General features: G+C 45.9%; 1 protein-coding gene across 1 annotated transcript in view; it reads left to right on the forward strand.

The window, feature by feature from the left end:
* nos1 (nitric oxide synthase 1 (neuronal)) overlaps positions 1-22,807 on the forward strand; it is an 85,614-nt gene that overhangs the window by 41,290 nt on the left and 21,517 nt on the right. Inside the window, exons 12-22 of the mRNA XM_079517140.1 lie at positions 1,245-1,439; positions 1,583-1,668; positions 3,871-4,015; positions 12,793-12,897; positions 13,064-13,122; positions 13,272-13,379; positions 15,139-15,313; positions 15,583-15,718; positions 16,337-16,415; positions 18,677-18,870; positions 19,809-19,978. Of these exons, the coding sequence (XP_079373266.1) occupies positions 1,245-1,439; positions 1,583-1,668; positions 3,871-4,015; positions 12,793-12,897; positions 13,064-13,122; positions 13,272-13,379; positions 15,139-15,313; positions 15,583-15,718; positions 16,337-16,415; positions 18,677-18,870; positions 19,809-19,978 (1,452 nt within the window). The remainder of the gene's footprint in view (positions 1-1,244; positions 1,440-1,582; positions 1,669-3,870; positions 4,016-12,792; positions 12,898-13,063; positions 13,123-13,271; positions 13,380-15,138; positions 15,314-15,582; positions 15,719-16,336; positions 16,416-18,676; positions 18,871-19,808; positions 19,979-22,807) is intronic.

The raw sequence follows: 22,807 nt of genomic DNA on the forward strand, positions 1-22,807 counted from the left end.
TTTTAGAATAACATTGGGTCATCTTAAAATCATCTCGTATAAGCATTGTGGTCCAAAAATATACAAACTGTCTCGGCGATATCGTTGGGGAGGTGACTGTATCACTTATGACAGTCAGTCAGTCAGTCATATTTGATACATATTTGGTCTGTTTCTAGCGAGAATGTAACTAATGCGGCAGCAGCAACAATAGCGTTTTCTCGCAGTCTGTTGATTCTTCATATCCACATGAGTGAAGCAGCCAGGATGATGTGTTTATTTTTATGAGGCGATCTAAGATCCCCCTATGGGGGTTCTAATACAAAAGTACACGAACCCGTAGACTTAGTGCCCCCTAGCGATACTGACGCCAGACTTCGGTGCTCTATTTGTAGCATTTATAATGTACATGCAGGTGTCTGGCTGCTACTGTACATATTACCCCTTGCTCAACATTATTAGAAGACAGCCATTTCAGAGCACGGTGATAAAAAAGCCCCCACCCCCGTTAACAGTTATATAATACACAGAGGAGGCACGTAAACCCACTCCAGAGTCTCTGTCTGAACTTTTGCGCACAGGGCTACGCGCATCATTTATGACTTTGGTCAACATAACATCGCCTGATTCCGCTGGTGCAACACAGTACAAATGCAGTTCAGCGGCTTGTTGTTGATGTCAGGTTAATCCAGCTAGTGCATGGAGAACCGCTTATAAGTTCACAAGTGAAAGTATAGCACATATACTAGGGCATTAAGCAACTAGTCGACTAGTAAATCCACTAGTCGACCTTGTTGGTACTAGTTGACTAGTTGATAAGAAAAAAGAAAAAAAGTTTATTTTTTTTATTTTTTATTTTTCCCCGATTTTGTAGGCTTTAAGATCAGGTAGATTATAGTTATAGTCACCAATGTACACAGTTTTTAAATGTACACATATTTATTTAAAAAAAAGGGTTTTATTTGTATTTGTATTTTTTTTACATAATTGGTAGTTAAACGACTAGTCGACAATTCGACTAGTAAACTAGGCAACTCGTCAACTAGTAAAAATGACTAGAAGTGAATGCCCTAACATATACACACACACGCTTTATTGTAGGTTTCCTCCTCAATGACAGCCAGGACTATAGTGCGAGTAGTGGCATGCATACTGTAACTAACGTTGGCAGATGTAATAATCTCTTATGATGACTCATGCAGCTGAGAGCTCTCTGGCAGTTTAACAATCATACATGACCTCCTTGCTGCCCTCGGTCTCTCCAGGATGCCAAAGTGACCATCGTGGACCATCACTCAGCTACAGAGTCCTTCATGAAGCACATGGACAACGAGCACAAGCTCCGGGGAGGCTGTCCTGGAGACTGGGCGTGGATCGTGCCCCCCATGTCGGGGAGCATCACGCCAGTGTTCAGCCAGGAGATGATAAACTACCACCTCACACCCTCCTTCGAGTACCAGGTGAGGATCCTGCAGGTCACGTGGCCAGGGAATGCAAACGGGCAGTTACGTGTAGTCATGAGGGATCGATGATTTGTCATGTTACCTTCATTCTTATAAGCTTCACACCGGTGTCTCTGTGCCTTTCTCCTTATCTGACACAGCCAGACGCCTGGAAAGGCTTTGTGTTCAAGGCAGTGAACGGAACACCCACCAAAAAGAGAACCATTGGATTTAAGAAGCTGGCAAAGTAAGAATGCACTCTTTTGATAAGCCTCGGGGGAAAAAAACTATAAAAGAGTATGGGGAATATGGGATGCAAAGTTTGATTTGTGTTGATTTGCCAATGGAGGAGAGGAGGTGTTACATCATGATGTGAATACCATGAAAGCCATTTCTTTTCATCAAACATAACCGAAATAACAGACGTTGGGGTCAACTGCACAAGTGCTGAAATCTTTGCCACTAATAGAATGTTGTCCTTCAAACAGTTCCACTTGTCAACCAATAGTGGGTGTAGGAGCCAAAATATACATTTTGTTGTATATTATATTTATTGTTTATTTTTTCCCACACTTGGTTTTTGATGTTCCACTTCCCTTACCTGCTGTGTGTCTGCTAATCAATTTACTTATGTCAGCTGTGTGTCTGGGCAGTGGCATTCAGTGAGAGAATGGGGGTGAGCTCTAGGCTCAATATTTTCTGTTGACCGTTTATCTACGTTTAATCGTTTCTACGTTTTGATCGTTTATACCTACGTTTTCATTCATCAACATTTTCAGTAAATTTTTTGGACTATGTTATTTTCTTAATAAATCACCTTAACTACAATAAGAAGTTTTCTGGATTTGATTGAAACGCGTCACACAGTTCCTGCCGACAGCTCAGCCTCATAGCACGACTTCTATGATTCGACCCAGGAAGAAGTAGTTGCTACAACAGTGGGCATTATGCTACCACAGGATCAACATTTCTCAATAGAAGAGCAATAAATGGTCAAGATACGATGTTAATCACACACAAAAATACACAGGGTAGCTTTAATGGAGATACAACAATGCTAATACTGAGCTAAACAAGGCAAACAAGTCCTTTTAACCTCTGTTTCCTCATCATTGCCTTTGGTCTATCGATGAGATGAGACACGGGAAGGAAGTGGTGTACTCCACGGTGTAATTCACCCAATCAACCCCTCAGGGAGCAATCAGAACTGTGTCAGCTCTTTGTATGCGCGTGTCTGTCTACGCGCGCGTGCATGTGGGTGCATGATGCGTGTGTCTGTCTACGAGCGCGTGCATGTGGGTGCATGATGCATGTGTCTGTCTACGCGCGTGCATGTGGGTGGTTGGGTGCATGCGTGCATGTTGGTTCTATGATATTAATGTAATGGCCTCCAGGACATGACAAGCTGAGTGATCACAACACCCATCCATCCATCCATCCATCTGCTACTTCTGACATGATCTGCAGTATGTCTGACATGAATCACATGACCACTGAACCCACGGGGCTGAATTATTTGTTCAGTTTTTTGAATACCAGTATCATGTTTTGTTTTGTTTTTGTAACAGCTTCCATTCATTGTCTGTAAATATCGTATCTGAAACTGAAGGATGATCAAATACATTAAACATATAATATAATGAATACCCCTGGTTTAGGCAAATTTAAGTGCCATATCATGACAATATTTGTTGTGATTTAGTGCTATATAAATACAAATGACTTGACTTTAATCTATTTCTATATGTTCATTAAGTTGTGGCAAATCTGGGGAAAAAAATGCTTACCACTAGCACAGATGTGTTCATAAAGGTGTCTACTATCACAGAAACTTGGGAAACTTTGTGACAGCTGCTGAAAGTTGAGGTACCATTATCAACCAATATATTCCAAATTTCATTATACTTTAAGTAGCATGTGACATGTCAAACTAGGGGGTTTTCATGATGCTGAATCCATTGCAAGCATTAGTTTTGCACAAAAAACACTCCTTTGCCTAAAAATGCCCATAGCCGTCATCACAAATGTGATGAGGTCAGCACATTTGGGCACATTTGGGCAAGTGGCTATGGCTGAATTTAGCCCAAGGAGTATTTTCGTGCAAAACTAATGCTTGGAATGGATTCAGCATCATGAAAAACCCCTAGTTTGACATGTCACATGCTACTTAAAGTATAATGAAATTTGGAATGTTTTGCCTTATATTGGTTGATAATGGTACCCCAACTTTCAGCAGCTGTCACAAAGTTTCCCAAGGGAGTTGGTTGGAACATTTTTTTCTGTGATAGTAGACACCTTTATGAACACATCTGTGAAGAAAGCTAGTGGTAAGCATTTTTTTCCCAGATTTACCACAACTTAAGCTAACTTTACCTAACTATATATACTCCCCCCACCTCTCTCTCTCTCTCTCTCTCTCTCTCTCTCTCTCTCTCTCTCTCCTCTGCAGAGCGGTGAAGTTCTCAGCTAAGTTAATGGGTAAAGCGATGGCCAAGAGAGTCAAAGCCTCCATCTTGTACGCCACAGAGACGGGAAAGTCCCAAGAATACGCCAAGACCCTCTGTCAAATCTTCAATCACGCCTTTGACGCAAAGGTATAGGCTACCATTAGAATACTCCAGAGAGATGAATCATGTAGTTTGCCTATTATTTTTTTGCTGATGTCTGTTGGGAAGGGGAGCAGTTGGCTCTCGGGTCGGCCCCGGACCCATGCAGACCTGGTCCTGAATCCGACATGGCCCAGAACATTCCAGCCAAGTAGAACGATTCAAGGGCAGAGAGGAAGCAACTAAGGGCTCCATTTTCGTCACCGCTAAACCCCTTATCCCTAAACTTCTTTGCCTTTTTTTTTTTTTACTATTTTGAAAAACCTTTTTGAATAGTTCAACTAGCCAATCTACATTGTCACGTTGTGAGCTTGTAGACTGGCCATTTTAACTATTCAAAAATGTTTTGCAAATTAGTAAAAAAAGGCAAAGAAGTTTAGGGATAAGGGGTTTAGCGGTGACGGAAATGGAGCCCTAAGGGCTCCATTTTTGTCTCATCTTTCTAAAGCCACTATTTGGGGTTTTAGGAGTGGGGAAAGGGTGTTCCCCCACTAAAGTTGGTATTTTGGTTACCTGTCTAAATCCCTTAAACACCTCCATTACCCGTTATATTATGCATAGGTGTGGTTTGGGCGTTGCAATAATTAAACCAAATTTAACCAATCACCAGTCTTGGCTTTAAGAGATCCCTTTAAGAGATCCCTTAACCGTTGCCCGTTAGTGCTATATTGCTTCATAGCCGCTGCCGCGGGCTTGAGGCGCGAGCGGCTCTACCGAACTAATTTGGCACGGCTTATACGGGTGCTTTTAAACTCCACTATCGACTTCCCAAATGTATGTGACCAAAATAGCAATTTAGGGGAAAGCGTGCCAACACGCCCAAATACCATTAAGGGACAGAGAAAGCTCCTATATTCGTAATTTTCGGGCAGCGGCTGAATTGCGGGCCGAGCTGCGGGTAAAGGATGCGACAAAATTATTTTGTCACATTTTCTTCTGCTCACATGCATGAAAGTGTGGGGGGTCGGAATTGAGATTCATCCAGCCAAGATTAAGACAAGATCTGAAAGCACCCCTGGCGGTGTAAATGACTTTGCCCATGACTTATTTTTGCCAATTTAAAGAATAACAACATGAGTTGCTCTCTCAATCATGTAGCGTTTTGGTTCTAGGACATTTTGCTCGTGATCAATCATACAACAAGCGACTGCTCTGCATGCATGCATGAGTGTGCACGCGTGTGTGGTTCAGGGGCAGATGAGAAGGCCTGGGGCCATTTCTGCATGATTGATTGATTGATTGAAAAATGTATTAACAGTTTGCAGAATTACAGTACATTTCAAGCACAAACTCAATACAAAGGCTGTTAACTGTGAGTGGACGACCCAATTAAGCATTAAAGTTGTTTCCAATAGGGTCCACCATGTTCAAATCATCAAAAACATTTAGAGACGTACAAATAGACACTTCTATATAGACAAAGAACAGAACAGGAATTCATCATAAAGGAGGTAAAAAGGGAAAAGAAACATATACAGTGAGGGAAAAAAAGGGGTGGGCGGTGGGGGGGATTCACGTTCAGCTCCGTTAATTTGTTTGTTTTCCTTGGAGGAGCTGCGTTGGGTCCCCAAGTCGGCTCCGTGGCCGTACCTTGAGTTGGCTGTGTGGCCGTGACCGGGGCTGAGGATTAGTTGTCTCTTCACAGTGATTGTGTGGCACGTCGTCATTATGCGCTAACTCATTATATGCAAGCAGCAAGAACATTATCAACTTGTTGCCGGAGCAGAGTAGTATTCATTACAGTGTTTCTGCTCGACTACTGGGTCAGTAGTTGTACTATGAGTACTACAGTACTACTGGGCCATGGGTCAGGGCCCTGTGTGTGTGTACTATGAGTACTACAGTACTACTGGGCCATGGGTCAGGGCCCTGTGTGTGTGTACTATGAGTACTACAGTACTACTGGGTCAGGGCCCTGTGTGTACTATGAGTACTACAGTACTACTGGGTCAGGGCCCTGTGTGTACTATGAGTACTACAGTACTACTGGGTCAGGGCCCTAGTGTGTACTATGAGTACTACAGTACTACTGGGTCAGGGCCCTGTGTGTGTGTACTATGAGTACTACAGTACTACTGGGTCAGGGCCCTGTGTGTACTATGAGTACTACAGTACTACTGGGTCAGGGCCCTAGTGTGTACTATGAGTACTACAGTACTACTGGGTCAGGACCCTGTGTGTACTATGAGTACTACAGTACTACTGGGTCAGGGCCCTGTGTGTACTATGAGTACTACAGTACTACTGGGTCAGGGTCCTGTGTGTACTATGAGTACTACAGTACTACTGGGCCATGGTTCAGGGCCCTGTGTGTACTATGAGTACTGCAGTACTACTGGGTCAGGGCCCTGTGTGTACTATGAGTACTACAGTACTACTGGGCCATGGTTCAGGGCCCTGTGTGTACTATGAGTACTACAGTACTACTGGGTCAGGGCCCTGTGTGTACTATGAGTACTACAGTACTACTGGGTCAGGGCCCTGTGTGTACTATGAGTACTACAGTACTACTGGGTCAGGGCCCTGTGTGTACTATGAGTACTACAGTACTACTGGGTCAGGGCCCTGTGTGTACTATGAGTACTACAGTACTACTGGGTCAGGGCCCTGTGTGTACTATGAGTACTACAGTACTACTGGGTCAGGGCCCTGTGTGTACTATGAGTACTACAGTACTACTGGGTCAGGGCCCTAGTGTGTACTATGAGTACTACAGTACTACTGGGCCATGCTCAGGGCCCTAGTGTGTACTATGAGTACTACAGTACTACTGGGTCAGGGCCCTGTGTGTACTATGAGTACTACAGTACTACTGGGTCAGGGCCCTAGTGTGTACTATGAGTACTACAGTACTACTGGGCCATGCTCAGGGCCCTGTGTGTACTATGAGTACTACAGTACTACTGGGTCAGGGCCCTGTGTGTACTATGAGTACTACAGTACTACTGGGTCAGGGCCCTGTGTGTACTATGAGTACTACAGTACTACTGGGTCAGGGCCCTGTGTGTACTAGTCTATGAGTACTACAGTACTACTGGGTCAGGGCCCTGTGTGTACTATGAGTACTACAGTACTACTGGGCCATGCTCAGGGCCCTGTGTGTACTATGAGTACTACAGTACTACTGGGTCAGGGCCCTGTGTGTACTATGAGTACTACAGTACTACTGGGTCAGGGCCCTAGTGTGTACTATGAGTACTACAGTACTACTGGGTCAGGGCCCTGTGTGTACTATGAGTACTACAGTACTACTGGGTCAGGGCCCTGTGTGTACTATGAGTACTACAGTACTACTGGGCCATGCTCAGGGCCCTGTGTGTACTATGAGTACTACAGTACTACTGGGTCAGGGCCCTGTGTGTACTATGAGTACTACAGTACTACTGGGCCATGCTCAGGGCCCTGTGTGTACTATGAGTACTACAGTACTACTGGGTCAGGGCCCTGTGTGTACTATGAGTACTACAGTACTACTGGGTCAGGGCCCTAGTGTGTACTATGAGTACTACAGTACTACTGGGCCATGCTCAGGGCCCTGTGTGTACTATGAGTACTACAGTACTACTGGGTCAGGGCCCTAGTGTGTACTATGAGTACTACAGTACTACTGTGCCATGCTCAGGGCCCTGTGTGTACTATGAGTACTACAGTACTACTGGGTCAGGGCCCTAGTGTGTACTATGAGTACTACAGTACTACTGGGTCAGGGCCCTAGTGTGTACTATGAGTACTACAGTACTACTGGGTCAGGGCCCTAGTGTGTACTATGAGTACTACAGTACTACTGGGTCAGGGCCCTGTGTGTACTATGAGTACTACAGTACTACTGGGCCATGCTCAGGGCCCTGTGTGTACTATGAGTACTACAGTACTACTGGGTCAGGGCCCTGTGTGTACTATGAGTACTACAGTACTACTGGGCCATGCTCAGGGCCCTGTGTGTACTATGAGTACTACAGTACTACTGGGTCAGGGCCCTGTGTGTACTATGAGTACTACAGTACTACTGGGTCAGGGCCCTGTGTGTACTATGAGTACTACAGTACTACTGGGTCAGGGCCCTGTGTGTACTATGAGTACTACAGTACTACTGGGTCAGGGCCCTAGTGTGTACTATGAGTACTACAGTACTACTGGGTCAGGGCCCTGTGTGTACTATGAGTACTACAGTACTACTGGGCCATGGTCCTGTGTGTACTATGAGTACTACAGTACTACTGGGTCAGGGCCCTGTGTGTACTATGAGTACTACAGTACTACTGGGTCAGGGCCCTGTGTGTACTATGAGTACTACAGTACTACTGGGTCAGGGCCCTAGTGTGTACTATGAGTACTACAGTACTACTGGGTCAGGGCCCTGTGTGTACTATGAGTACTACAGTACTACTGGGCCATGCTCAGGGCCCTGTGTGTACTATGAGTACTACAGTACTACTGGGCCATGGTCCTGTGTGTACTATGAGTACTACAGTACTACTGGGTCAGGGCCCTGTGTGTACTATGAGTACTACAGTACTACTGGGTCAGGGCCCTAGTGTGTACTATGAGTACTACAGTACTACTGGGCCAGGGCCCTGTGTGTACTATGAGTACTACAGTACTACTGGGTCAGGGCCCTAGTGTGTACTATGAGTACTACAGTACTACTGGGCCATGCTCAGGGCCCTGTGTGTACTATGAGTACTACAGTACTACTGGGTCAGGGCCCTGTGTGTACTATGAGTACTACAGTACTACTGGGTCAGGGCCCTGTGTGTACTATGAGTACTACAGTACTACTGGGTCAGGGCCCTAGTGTGTACTATGAGTACTACAGTACTACTGGGCCATGGGTCAGGGCCCTGTGTGTACTATGAGTACTACAGTACTACTGGGTCAGGGCCCTGTGTGTACTATGAGTACTACAGTACTACTGGGTCAGGGTCCTGTGTGTACTATGAGTACTACAGTACTACTGGGTCAGGGCCCTGTGTGTACTATGAGTACTACAGTACTACTGGGTCAGGGCCCTGTGTGTACTATGAGTACTACAGTACTACTGTGCCATGCTCAGGGCCCTGTGTGTACTATGAGTACTACAGTACTACTGGGTCAGGGCCCTGTGTGTACTATGAGTACTACAGTACTACTGGGTCAGGGCCCTGTGTGTACTATGAGTACTACAGTACTACTGGGCCATGCTCAGGGCCCTGTGTGTACTATGAGTACTACAGTACTACTGGGCCATGGGTCAGGGTCCTGTGTGTACTATGAGTACTACAGTACTACTGGGTCAGGGTCCTGTGTGTACTATGAGTACTACAGTACTACTGGGTCAGGGCCCTGTGTGTACTATGAGTACTACAGTACTACTGGGTCAGGGCCCTGTGTGTACTATGAGTACTGCAGTACTACTGGGTCAGGACCCTGTGTGTACTATGAGTACTACAGTACTACTGGGCCAGGGCCCTGTGTGTACTATGAGTACTACAGTACTACTGGGTCAGGGCCCTGTGTGTACTATGAGTACTACAGTACTACTGGGTCAGGGTCCTGTGTGTACTATGAGTACTACAGTACTACTGGGCCATGGGTCAGGGTCCTGTGTGTACTATGAGTACTACAGTACTACTGGGTCAGGGCCCTGTGTGTACTATGAGTACTACAGTACTACTGGGTCAGGGCCCTGTGTGTACTATGAGTACTACAGTACTACTGGGCCCTGTGTGTACTATGAGTACTACAGTACTCTGTGTGTACTATGAGTACTACAGTACTACTGGGCCCTGTGTGTACTATGAGTACTACAGTACTCTGTGTGTACTATGAGTACTACAGTACTACTGGGTCAGGGCCCTGTGTGTACTATGAGTACTACAGTACTACTGGGTCAGGGCCCTAGTGTGTACTGTGAGTACTACAGTACTACTGGGTCAGGGCCCTGTGTGTACTATGAGTACTACAGTACTACTGGGTCAGGGCCCTGTGTGTACTATGAGTACTACAGTACTACTGGGTCAGGGCCCTAGTGTGTACTATGAGTACTACAGTACTACTGGGTCAGGGCCCTGTGTGTACTATGAGTACTACAGTACTACTGGGTCAGGGCCCTGTGTGTACTATGAGTACTACAGTACTACTGGGCCAGGGCCCTGTGTGTACTATGAGTACTACAGTACTACTGGGTCAGGGCCCTGTGTGTACTATGAGTACTACAGTACTACTGGGTCAGGGCCCTGTGTGTACTATGAGTACTACAGTACTACTGGGTCAGGGCCCTAGTGTGTACTATGAGTACTACAGTACTACTGGGTCAGGGCCCTGTGTGTACTATGAGTACTACAGTACTACTGGGCCAGGGCCCTGTGTGTACTATGAGTACTACAGTACTACTGGGTCAGGGCCCTGTGTGTACTATGAGTACTACAGTACTACTGGGTCAGGGCCCTAGTGTGTACTATGAGTACTACAGTACTACTGGGCCATGCTCAGGGCCCTGTGTGTACTATGAGTACTACAGTACTACTGGGTCAGGGCCCTGTGTGTACTATGAGTACTACAGTACTACTGGGTCAGGGTCCTGTGTGTACTATGAGTACTACAGTACTACTGGGTCAGGGCCCTGTGTGTACTATGAGTACTACAGTACTACTGGGTCAGGGCCCTGTGTGTACTATGAGTACTACAGTACTACTGGGTCAGGGCCCTAGTGTGTACTATGAGTACTACAGTACTACTGGGTCAGGGCCCTAGTGTGTACTATGAGTACTACAGTACTACTGGGTCAGGGTCCTGTGTGTACTATGAGTACTACAGTACTACTGGGTCAGGGCCCTGTGTGTACTATGAGTACTACAGTACTACTGGGTCAGGGCCCTGTGTGTACTATGAGTACTACAGTACTACTGGGCCATGGCCCTGTGTGTACTATGAGTACTACAGTACTACTGGGTCAGGGCCCTAGTGTGTACTATGAGTACTACAGTACTACTGGGTCAGGGCCCTGTGTGTACTATGAGTACTACAGTACTACTGGGTCAGGGCCCTAGTGTGTACTATGAGTACTACAGTACTACTGGGCCATGCTCAGGGCCCTGTGTGTACTATGAGTACTACAGTACTACTGGGTCAGGGCCCTGTGTGTACTATGAGTACTACAGTACTACTGGGTCAGGGCCCTAGTGTGTACTATGAGTACTACAGTACTACTGGGTCAGGGCCCTAGTGTGTACTATGAGTACTACAGTACTACTGGGCCATGCTCAGGGCCCTGTGTGTACTATGAGTACTACAGTACTACTGGGTCAGGGCCCTAGTGTGTACTATGAGTACTACAGTACTACTGGGTCAGGGCCCTAGTGTGTACTATGAGTACTACAGTACTACTGGGCCATGCTCAGGGCCCTGTGTGTACTATGAGTACTACAGTACTACTGGGTCAGGGCCCTGTGTGTACTATGAGTACTACAGTACTACTGGGTCAGGGCCCTAGTGTGTACTATGAGTACTACAGTACTACTGGGCCATGCTCAGGGCCCTGTGTGTACTATGAGTACTACAGTACTACTGGGTCAGGGCCCTGTGTGTAATATGAGTACTACAGTACTACTGGGTCAGGGCCCTAGTGTGTACTATGAGTACTACAGTACTACTGGGCCATGCTCAGGGCCCTGTGTGTACTATGAGTACTACAGTACTACTGGGTCAGGGCCCTAGTGTGTACTATGAGTACTACAGTACTACTGGGTCAGGGCCCTGTGTGTACTATGAGTACTACAGTACTACTGGGTCAGGGCCCTAGTGTGTACTATGAGTACTACAGTACTACTGGGTCAGGGCCCTAGTGTGTACTATGAGTACTACAGTACTACTGGGTCAGGGCCCTAGTGTGTACTATGAGTACTACAGTACTACTGGGCCATGCTCAGGGCCCTGTGTGTACTATGAGTACTACAGTACTACTGGACCATGGTCAGGGCCCTGTATGTACTATGAGTACTACAGTACCGTGGGTCAGCCATAGCTGAGTTCTTGCCCACTCGGTGTTGGGTGAATGCGTGGTTAGTGAGCCTGCTTGGGAAGCCAGAGGCTCTGGTTGTCCCCCGTTCGATTCCAAGCCAAGCCAGCAATGTGTCGATTTGTGTCCCATGAAAAAGACTCTTATAAACCCCTAATTTAAATTGGCCCTAGTAGTTATAGGATGGGCCGAGGGCCATGCACACTGCACAGCACAGTCTGGACTCGGAATGTTGGCACTGTGTGTACGTCAGTGTCATTTTTGGCAGCAAATTTTCATAGTCTCTTGAATAGTTTGAATAATTTAGTTTTAGTCACATTTTAGTCACCTGCAATGTTTTAGTGTTAGTCTAGTTTTAGTCGACTAAATGTCATAAGATTTTAGTCGACTAAATCTACAGTTGATTTAGTCGAACAAAATGTATTTTGGCGAGCCTTGATGCCGTCGTAAGGGCTGTTTGTACACTTGCTGAAAATAACAGATCTACAAACCCACAACGCGTGCAAATCTGCTATTTCCAGCATGAAGTGTAAAATGACTTATACTGGATCTCTTGTCCACTAGTCCCTTCCTAACATTTTAGTCTAGTTTCTATCTGTTGACGAAATCGTCAGTATATTTAGTCTTAGTTTTAGTCAGTTTTCATTTACTTTCCATTTAGTTTTCCCCAGTGAAAAAAGGTAGTCGACGAACATTTTTCGTCATAGTTTTAGTCGACGAAATCAACACTGTGCCCTCAAGAGCTTTCCTCTTCTTCTGTTGTCTGCAGGTAATGTCCATGGAAGAATATGACGTGGTGCACCTGGAGCATGAGACATTGGTGCTAGTGGTGACCAGTACCTTTGGCAACGGAGATCCTCCCGAAAATGGAGAGGTAGGGGCGTAGTTTGAATGAGCAACCTTCCTTTGTGGTTCAGTAATATTTAGTGTTATCCTTTTAACATAAGCTTTGACTGTACCTGTACTGTTAATAAGCATGTTAGTAAAGTAACACGTTTGATTATGCAGTCAAAAACAACCTGTCATTTGCCTCTTTGTAGAAATTTGGAGCTGGCTTGATGGAGCTGCGCCACCCAACACTTGACCCAGAAGAAGTGAAGTGAGTGTAACGGCGTGGGCAGTGGCGTGTGGAGCGTCCAGCTTCCACTTCAGTGGCATCTGGAGCGTCCAGCTTCCACTTCAGTCCTTGTATAACGGCGTCTCTCTTGACCTCTTGTTTCTTTTGTCTCTGCCTGTCTTCTCCTACAGGTCCTACAAGGTGCGTTTCAACAGTGTCTCCTCCCACTCGGACGCTCGGAAGTCCTCCAGTGAGGACGCGGGTATGTTTGGAAGTACCGGACCCTTCTCCAATGTCAGGTAAATAAAAACCGGAAGTCATGCATGAACCTCAATAGGTCATAGGTTCGCTATTTTGCGTATTCAACTACCTTTAAAGGTATATAGAGGGTATGCGCATGCTTAAAGTGAATTGAGTGGCAAAGCAACATGCAAAGTGAGTTTAACATTGTTTAACGTTGTTTAATGCAATCAGATTGGACTTTTCTGTTTGGATGCATGGGTTATCATGGCCAGAAAGTAGTTTTTTGCCACTCAGTAGGCCTTCCTGCATAACTTCCTGGTTTGATGATGATGTCACGCGCATACCCTCTATTCAGGGATTTCACTTAATTCAAATATCACTTTTATTATTATTATTTTTTATAATCCTCCCTACTATAGAGTCTGCTGACCATATAAGGAGTTAGTTTCGGTTTTGGTGGCGGGTGAGAAAGCCTTCATCCAATCAGGATGAGAGGGGCCTTCCTCCAATCATGATCGAGTGGGGGCGGGCCTTGGTGCATGTGCTGTTGGCCTGTTGCACTTCCCCCCCCACTGTAGAGTGTGTGCATGCATGTGCACATCTTTACCGGGGCGGACCGGGGGGTTTTCAAAATCACCTAAAATCACTGAATCCTCCTTTAAGGCTGTGAGGGTATGAGTAATGCACTCAGTCGAGAAATCTTTGCGTTGTCCCACTATTAGGACAGTGTCTGGCGGGGCTTAACCACATTCTGGGCCAAACATTCTGTGTTTGCTTTGTTGCTTTGCTTTGTATCTAGTACAGAGCCCTGGGGGCCCTGGGGGCCCTGGGGGACACTGCTCAACAAAGAGAAGATGGACATGGCAGCGTTGGTCTTGAAAGTCTTGAACTGTGTATACTAGTGGCATCAGACATGCTGCAAGCGCTGGGATCTTTTTTGTAACGCACATCCTCACTCTCTCTTCCTCTGTGCAGCCAGGTACTCAGCGTTTGGCCTTGGCTCTAGGGCCTACCCACACTTCTCTCTCTCTTCCTCTGTGCAGGTACTCAGCGTTTGGCCTTGGCTCTAGGGCCTACCCACACTTCTCTCTCTCTTCCTCTGTGCAGGTACTCAGCGTTTGGCCTTGGCTCTAGGGCCTACCCACATCATCTCTCTCTTCCTCTGTGCAGGTACTCAGCGTTTGGCCTTGGCTCTAGGGCCTACCCACACTTCTCTCTCTCTTCCTCTGTGCAGGTACTCAGCGTTTGGCCTTGGCTCTAGGGCCTACCCACATCCTCACTCTCTCTTCCTCTGTGCAGGTACTCAGCCTTTGGCCTTGGCTCTAGGGCCTACCCACACTTCTCTCTCTCTTCCTCTGTGCAGGTACTCAGCGTTTGGCCTTGGCTCTAGGGCCTACCCACACTTCTCTCTCTCTTCCTCTGTGCAGGTACTCAGCGTTTGGCCTTGGCTCTAGGGCCTACCCACATCCTCACTCTCTCTTCCTCTGTGCAGGTACTCAGCCTTTGGCCTTGGCTCTAGGGCCTACCCACACTTCTCTCTCTCTTCCTCTGTGCAGGTACTCAGCGTTTGGCCTTGGCTCTAGGGCCTACCCACATCCTCACTCTCTCTTCCTCTGTGCAGGTACTCAGCGTTTGGCCTTGGCTCTAGGGCCTATACCCACATCCTCACTCTCTCTTCCTCTGTGCAGGTACTCAGCGTTTGGCCTTGGCTCTAGGGCCTACCCACATCCTCACTCTCTCTTCCTCTGTGCAGGTACTCAGCATTTGGCCTTGGCTCTATGGCCTACCCACACTTCTCTCTCTTCCTCTGTGCAGGTACTCAGCGTTTGGCCTTGGCTCTAGGGCCTACCCACACTTCTGTGCCTTTGCCCACGCCGTCGACACTCTGTTTGAAGAGCTGGGGGGCGAGCGCATCCTACGCATGGGAGAGGGCGACGAGCTGTGTGGCCAGGAGGAGTCCTTCAGAACCTGGGCCAAGAACGTTTTTAAGGTCGGTGCGGTGCCTCACACTAGTGCTTCTCAAACTGTTTCATGTCAAGGACCCCCAAATTGACACGAATTAGGTGTGGGTCAGTGTACAGTCAACCATATCAGTGGTATCCTGTCTATTAATTGTTTCTACTCAAGTACTGGACAAGGGGGCAGCCAAACCTTATCAAATTGACTCTCTTTGTTTCTCAGGAAATACCTTATTCTCTCAAGATGATCGTGTACTAGTCATTTCATTTATCCATGGCTTACATTTTGTTGCATGTCAAGGCGGCATGTGAGGTGTTCTGCATCGCAGACGTGAACATGGACCAGGCCAACAACGCCCTGATCGTCAACGACCGCAGCTGGACGAAAAACAAGTTCCGCCTGACCAACGTCACAGAGGCCCCGGTCCTCACAGAAGGTACTTAGATAGCATTTTATACAGACTTATAGCATGTTACGTAGACAGGGGGTGCATAGTTTAGATTAGTCATTGGTTAGACATGGGTTAAGGTTAGGTTTAGGTGTGCTGCCCCGTGGGAGGTTAGGGTTAGGGTGAGGGTTTGAGATAGGTTGTAGTTGTAGGTCTAACCAATGACTAGTCTAAACCAAGTAATGTCTAAACTAAGTACTGCACCCGTAGACAGCACTAGAATTGCATTTTATGTAGTCATAGCACTTTATAGTACATATGTATAGTATAATATAGTATAGTATGTATAGTTTATATATATAGTTTCATTATATCCACTGTTACGTTCTTAGCTTACGCATGTTTCATGATAACTACTTTTTATGGGGTTTTTTGTGGGGTTTTTTGCATTTCTTTCACCATGTAGTAAATGCTACATTCGTGGTCTGGAAAGGGCAGTTGTTTTACAGACGGGCAAACTTGTCTATGTGTGCCCGTCTGCAAGTGTACACCATTGATCCCTAGATTTTTCAGGCAAAGAAATCTTGAGGTTTAAGGCTGAATGTGTTAACTGTGAATGTGACCACCAACAGCATTGAATGTGTTAACTGTGAATGTGACCAACAGCATTGTTCCACATTCACAAGAAGAAGGTGTACGGCGCCAAGATGGTCGAATCTTTAAATTTGCAAAGTACTAAATCTGAGTAAGTGTATTTCCACGGGACTGGGATTTAACATTTGCATGGTGGTGTGAAAAGAAAAAAAAAAAGTAGTCGGTTAAGCTAAACAGCAAAGTGTTTGTTCATCGACTGTGGCTCAGGAGGTAGAGCAGGTCGTCCAATGATCCATGGGTCGGCGGTTCGAATCCCGGCTCCTCCTCCTGTCTACATGTCGAAGTGTCTTTGGGCAAGACACTGAACCCCAAATTGCTCCCGATGTGCTGGTTGGTACCTTGCATGGCTTCCGCCACAATCTGTGTATGAATGGGTGAATGTAATGCACCTTGGATAAAGGCGCTATATAAATGCACCATTTACCATTTATCATTGTGACATTGTTCATCACAAAGCACTTTTGTAGCAATCTGGAAGGAGCTGAAAGTGGTGCGGCCTCATTGATATTATGTTTATTGACAATGTTTACATGTACAGAAAAATGCACATATTTATACATCACTATCAAATGGATAAATGCAAGAAAGCCGACGGCTTATTTCCATTGCAGTCCCTTAGTTGAAAATGAAACACAACAATGAATGTGTGTGAGTGAGCATGTCCATGTGAGTGTTTTAGGAATGAGTTATATTATAATTATATTTTTATTTGTTTGTGTTTTTAGGGTGAGTGTGTACAGTATGTGTTCCTGTATGTATGTGTACACAATTAAGAGACAATGGGTACATGACACAAATCAGGGGGGTATGCGATAGTAAAAGGATACAGCATTCAATGTACAATAATTTCAAGTAATAGTAGAGATAAAACAAAAGAAAAACATTTACAATAATTGTAAATGTTTTTATTCGGTTTCAGGTGCCACAGTCCTTCTAATTATTAGAAGGACTGTGGCACCTGAAACCGAAGATAGGTTAGGATGTATCCTGCTTAGCCATTCACCCCCCTGTACTCGTTCACAGCCGTACCACTGTGTTCATTAGGATGTATCCTTAGCCACTTGTTCACAGTCGTACCACAGTGTTCATTATGATGTATCCTTAGCCATTCACCCTCCTGTACTCGTCCACAGTCGTACTACTGTGTTCATTAGGATGTATCCTTAGCCATTCACCCTCCTGTACTCGTCCACAGTCGTACTACTGTGTTCATTAGGATGTATCCTTAGCCATTCACCCTCCTGTACTCGTCCACAGTCGTACTACTGTGTTCATTAGGATGTATCCTTAGCCATTCACCCTCCTGTACTCGTCCACAGTCGTATCACTGTGTTCATTAGGATGTATCCTTATAACCATTCACCTCCCTGTACTCCTTCACAGTCACTGTGTTCATTAGGATGTATCCTTAGCCATTCACCTCCCTGTACTCGTCCACAGTCGTATCACTGTGTTCATTAGGATGTATCCTTAGCCATTCACCCCCCTGTACTCGTCCACAGTCTGTGTTCATTAGGATGTATCCTTAGCCATTCACCTCCCTGTACTCGTCCACAGTCTGTGTTCATTAGGATGTATCCTTAGCCATTCACCTCCCTGTACTCGTCCACAGTCTGTGTTCATTAGGATGTATCCTTAGCCATTCACCCTCCTGTACTCGTCCACAGTCGTATCACTGTGTTCATTAGGATGTATCCTTAGCCATTCACCTCCCTGTACTCGTCCACAGTCTGTGTTCATTAGGATGTATCCTTAGCCATTCACCTCCCTGTACTCGTCCACAGTCGTATCACTGTGTTCATTAGGATGTATCCTTAGCCATTCACCCTCCTGTACTCGTCCACAGTCTGTGTTCATTAGGATGTATCCTTAGCCATTCACCCCCCTGTACCACTGTGTTCATTAGGATGTATCCTTAGCCATTCACCCCCCTGTACCACTGTGTTCATTAGGATGTATCCTTAGCCATTCACCCGCCTGTACCACTGTGTTCATTAGGATGTATCCTTAGTAGCCATTCACCCCCCTGTACCACTGTGTTCATTAGGATGTATCCTTAGCCATTCACCCTCCTGTACTCGTCCACAGTCTGTGTTCATTAGGATGTATCCTTAGCCATTCACCCCCCTGTACCACTGTGTTCATTAGGATGTATCCTTAGCCATTCACCCCCCTGTACCACTGTGTTCATTAGGATGTATCCTTAGCCATTCACCCCCCTGTACTCTTCCACAGTCGTATCACTGTGTTCATTAGGATGTATCCTTAGCCATTCACCCTCCTGTACTCGTCCACAGTCTGTGTTCATTAGGATGTATCCTTAACCATTCACCTCCCTGTTCTCGTTCACAGTCGTACCACTGTGTTCGTTCGATTCCACACAAACAACCACGTGGGCCTGACGTACCTGCCCGGCGACCATCTGGGCGTCTTCGCTAGCAACGACGTGGACTTGGTGGCGGCTCTCGTGAAGAAGCTGGAGGACGGTCCGCCCGTCGAGCAGATCTTCCAAATGGAGTTCCTGGAAGAGAGGAACACTGCCTTGGGTGGGTCTGTTTAGCACTGCCTTTGGGTGGGTCTGTTTAGCACTGCCTTTGGGTGGGTCTGTTTAGCACTGCCTTGGGTGGGTCTGTTTAGCACTGCCTTTGGGTGGGTCTGTTTAGCACTGCCTTGGGTGGGTCTGTTTAGCACTGCCTTGGGTGGGTCTGTTTAGCACTGCCTTGGGTGGGTCTGTTTAGCACTGCCTTGGGTGGGTCTGTTTAGCACTGCCTTGGGTGGGTCTGTTTAGCACTGCCTTGGGTGGGTCTGCTTAGCACTGCCTTGGGTGGGTCTGCTTAGCACTGCCTTGGGTGGGTCTGTTTAGCACTGGTGTAAAGAGGAACACTACCTTGGGTGGGTCTGTTTAGCACTGGTGTAAAGCAGTGCTTCCCAAACTTTTTCATGTCAAGGACCCTCAAATTTATATTTATTAGCCCGCGGACCCCCGTTTGAAGAGATAATGCCAGGGACCCCCATAAGAGAAGACTTTTACGGCTCTAGCAGTGATTTTCAGCCCGTTTAATTTGGTCCCCAGAAGCCCGTATTCCTATAATAATGTAATGCTCCTCCGCCGCCACAGGTACGATCAGTAACTGGTCCCCAGAAGCCCGTATTCCTGTTGTAAACTATAGCGTAATGCTCCTCCGCCGCCACAGGTACGATCAGTCACTGGTCCCCAGAAGCCCGTATTCCTGTTGTAAACTATAGCGTAATGCTCCTCCGCCGCCACAGGTACGATCAGTAACTGGTCCCCAGAAGCCTGTATTCCTGTTGTAAACTATAGCGTAATGCTCCTCCGCCGCCACAGGTACGATCAGTAACTGGTCCCCAGAAGCCCGTATTCCTATAATAATGTAATGCTCCTCCGCCGCCACAGGTACGATCAGTAACTGGTCCCCAGAAGCCCGTATTCCTATAATAATGTAATGCTCCTCCGCCGCCACAGGTACGATCAGTAACTGGTCCCCAGAAGCCCGTCTTCCTGCCTGCACCATATTCCAAGCCTTCCAGAACTACCTGGACATCACCTCCCCGCCCAGCCCTGTGCTGCTGCAGCAGTTCGCTGCCCTGGCAACCAATGAGAACCAGAAGAACAAACTGGAGCTCCTCAGTAAGGTAATTCCTTTAAGATTCAAGATTCAAGACTTTATTGCCATGTCAACAGGGTTGATTGGAATTTGTTTCAGTGCACTAAAAACAGACATACAAAAAGACACATATTCATATCACATATTCAGACGGTAGAACAAGATACAAAAGTACAAACATCATATGAGGGGGACCGATAAATAAGAAGAATGCAAAACGTTACAATTCATGTTGAGTAAATAAATAGCAATTCATCGCAGTTCGTCGTATTACAAAGCAGCTTCACGCTGTAAAGTGCGAGTGAAAAGAGGGTCAGCATTCAGGAGGCGAACAGCCTCGGGATAAGTGCTGTTCTTAAAGCGGGAGGTGTTGCACTTTAGAGACCGCAGTCTCTTACCTGAGGGTAGGGGTGCGAAAAGACAGCAGGCAGGGTGTGAGGGGTCGGAAATCACCTACTGCATCCTGCACTTAGAGCGTATGGTGTAGATAGAGGAGACGGACGGGAGGTCGAGGACAATGGTTTTTGACGCTGTGCGTACGACCCTTTCCAGCTGTTTCCTCTCTAAGACGGTGGTGTTTCCATACCACACTGAGATTGAGAAGACTAGGACACTCTCCACAGTGGCTCTGTAGAAGTGAACCAACGCCTCCCCAGTCACACCGAACTTCTTTAAGAGGCGTAGGAAGTGAAGCCTCTGGTGGGCTTTACTCAAGATGTGTTAACTTCCCATTTTAGGGAGCAGCATATAGTGGTGCCAAGGAATTTAAATTACTTTTTTTTACAGTAGCATTCAGTTCAGTCATTTATAACATTTCCTTCTCCGTGCTCTCTCTCGTGGCCCATGCTCTTGTATAGAACCTGTTGCAAGTTTGTTGTATTGTTTTTGTATTGTTTTTTGTTTGTTTTTTTGTTTTAGGAAAAAGTAGTTTATTCTGTTGTTACTCTGAATTTGTCATGGAACTATATGAAAGACTAGACCTGCACGTGCCCGTCGGCTATACCGGCCTACTTGAGAATGATGCAACTTGGGAACCTAATAATACCCGTTGTCAATTGGACTGGTTAAGTAGGCTAATCAATTGTCAGGTGTGGGGTTGCCATGGCAATCAATTGGCTGAGGCTGGAAATTGCACAGGTGAGGGGATTGTGTGGTGGTTCTGGAGAACCGTGGGTCCGCCCGACTCGACACACGCGTTCCATACTGTACTGTACAGTATGTAGCACTGCTAAAAATTGGTGGAAGAAGTACTCACACTGGGAAAAGCGTCAATACCACAATGTAGAAATAGTCAGCTACAAGTAAAGGTTTGGTATTCAAACTTTACTTGAGTAAAAGTACAAAATATGTCCATCCAGATATACTTAAAGTACCCAAAGTAAAAGTACACAGAATGTACAAAAAGTTGCAGGTCTACAAGCTCACAACACCCCACAAAGCGACACGTTGTGAGCTTGTAGATCTGCTCTTTTCATCTTCATAATGTGTTTCCGGTGAAAGGGGAATGCCACCTTCTGGAAAAGGGAACTACAGCCATGCACAACGGAGCCTATTACCATTTCACCACCAAGTACCTAGCCTGGAACTCACCTATGCTTTCTATGGCATAGGCAGCTAGGATCCGCCGGGAGAAACTATGCGCAGCTGCGCGACATGAGACTTATTACTTAGAGCGACAGAGAGAGAGAGGAGTGTGTGTGTGTACATGTGTGCGTGCGTGTGTGTGTCAATTTAACAAAGGTGCAGACGATCAGAAATCAGCAGAGAGTGAGTGATGTTTGTGCTACTCTATGCCGAATTGAAGTGGACTCGGACCCAGACTTTTTTTTCCTCCCTGGAAATAAAAACGTCTGGGTTTCCGAGGCTACCAAGTACCTGGTTATACAAATGTTTACTAAGAAATGTCCATTGGAAGCTTATAGAACCTTCAAACTAATGGGTTGAGAAAGTTACTACCGGTTTAGTGTGTGTGCATTCACACATACACAATTAATTGTCTCATTAAGGTGGTAGTATAGGTAGTATAGGTCACCTCAAAAATATCAATTACACACCCCATTCCGGAGCCAATAATCTGTGACAAAATTTGACTGAGGGACTGCCATTGGATTTTTTTCATTTTTTCATATGAAAGCAGGGAATCATAGCTTCAAATTGACATATTGGTTGTTCAGTTTGACCCACCAGTTTTGGAGATATGGCTTAGAGTAAACCTAGCTACATGTTTAAGCATTTATTTCATATTTACATGTCGATTTCAGCTCTGACATTTATTTCAGACATGCTCTAGTATGTGAAGAGTCTTAACTCATTTTATGAAAAAAAAAATAAGTTTTTCTCCCCTGGTGAAAATCTGGAGTTTGCGCAATGGCAGTCTCTCAGTCAAATCTGGTCACATCTGATGGCCAGCGGAGTTGACCAGCCATCATCATCATCAAATTATTATATAGGAATGCAACAAGAATTCAAGGCCTCATTGGGGTGCTCTTAACGGTTGTACTGCTCCTGGCGGAACGTTCCGTCATAAGGAATCCAACCAGCAACTGCTTCTGGCATAATGTTCCTTCTGATAAGCTTTATTATTGATATCAAACCGGATCGCTGATTTCTTCTGTATTTCATCTGTATAGCATAGTATAGTATATATGTATAGTTTCATTATATAGATATTCCACTGTTACGTTCTTAGCTTATGCATGTTTCATATACTTTTTATATATGTGATGTATTGCCATGCTTTTTGTTCTTGCTTAGTCGCTCTGGATTAAGAGCGTCTGCTAAATGCCTAAATTGTAAAATTGTAAATTGTAAGCAAGAACAAAAACAAAAACAGACAATGGCCTTGTGGTTAGAGTGT

Source organism: Electrona antarctica (genome assembly GCF_951216825.1).
Source record: "Electrona antarctica genome assembly, chromosome: 12".
In the NCBI taxonomy this organism is placed as follows: Eukaryota; Metazoa; Chordata; class Actinopteri; order Myctophiformes; family Myctophidae; genus Electrona; species Electrona antarctica.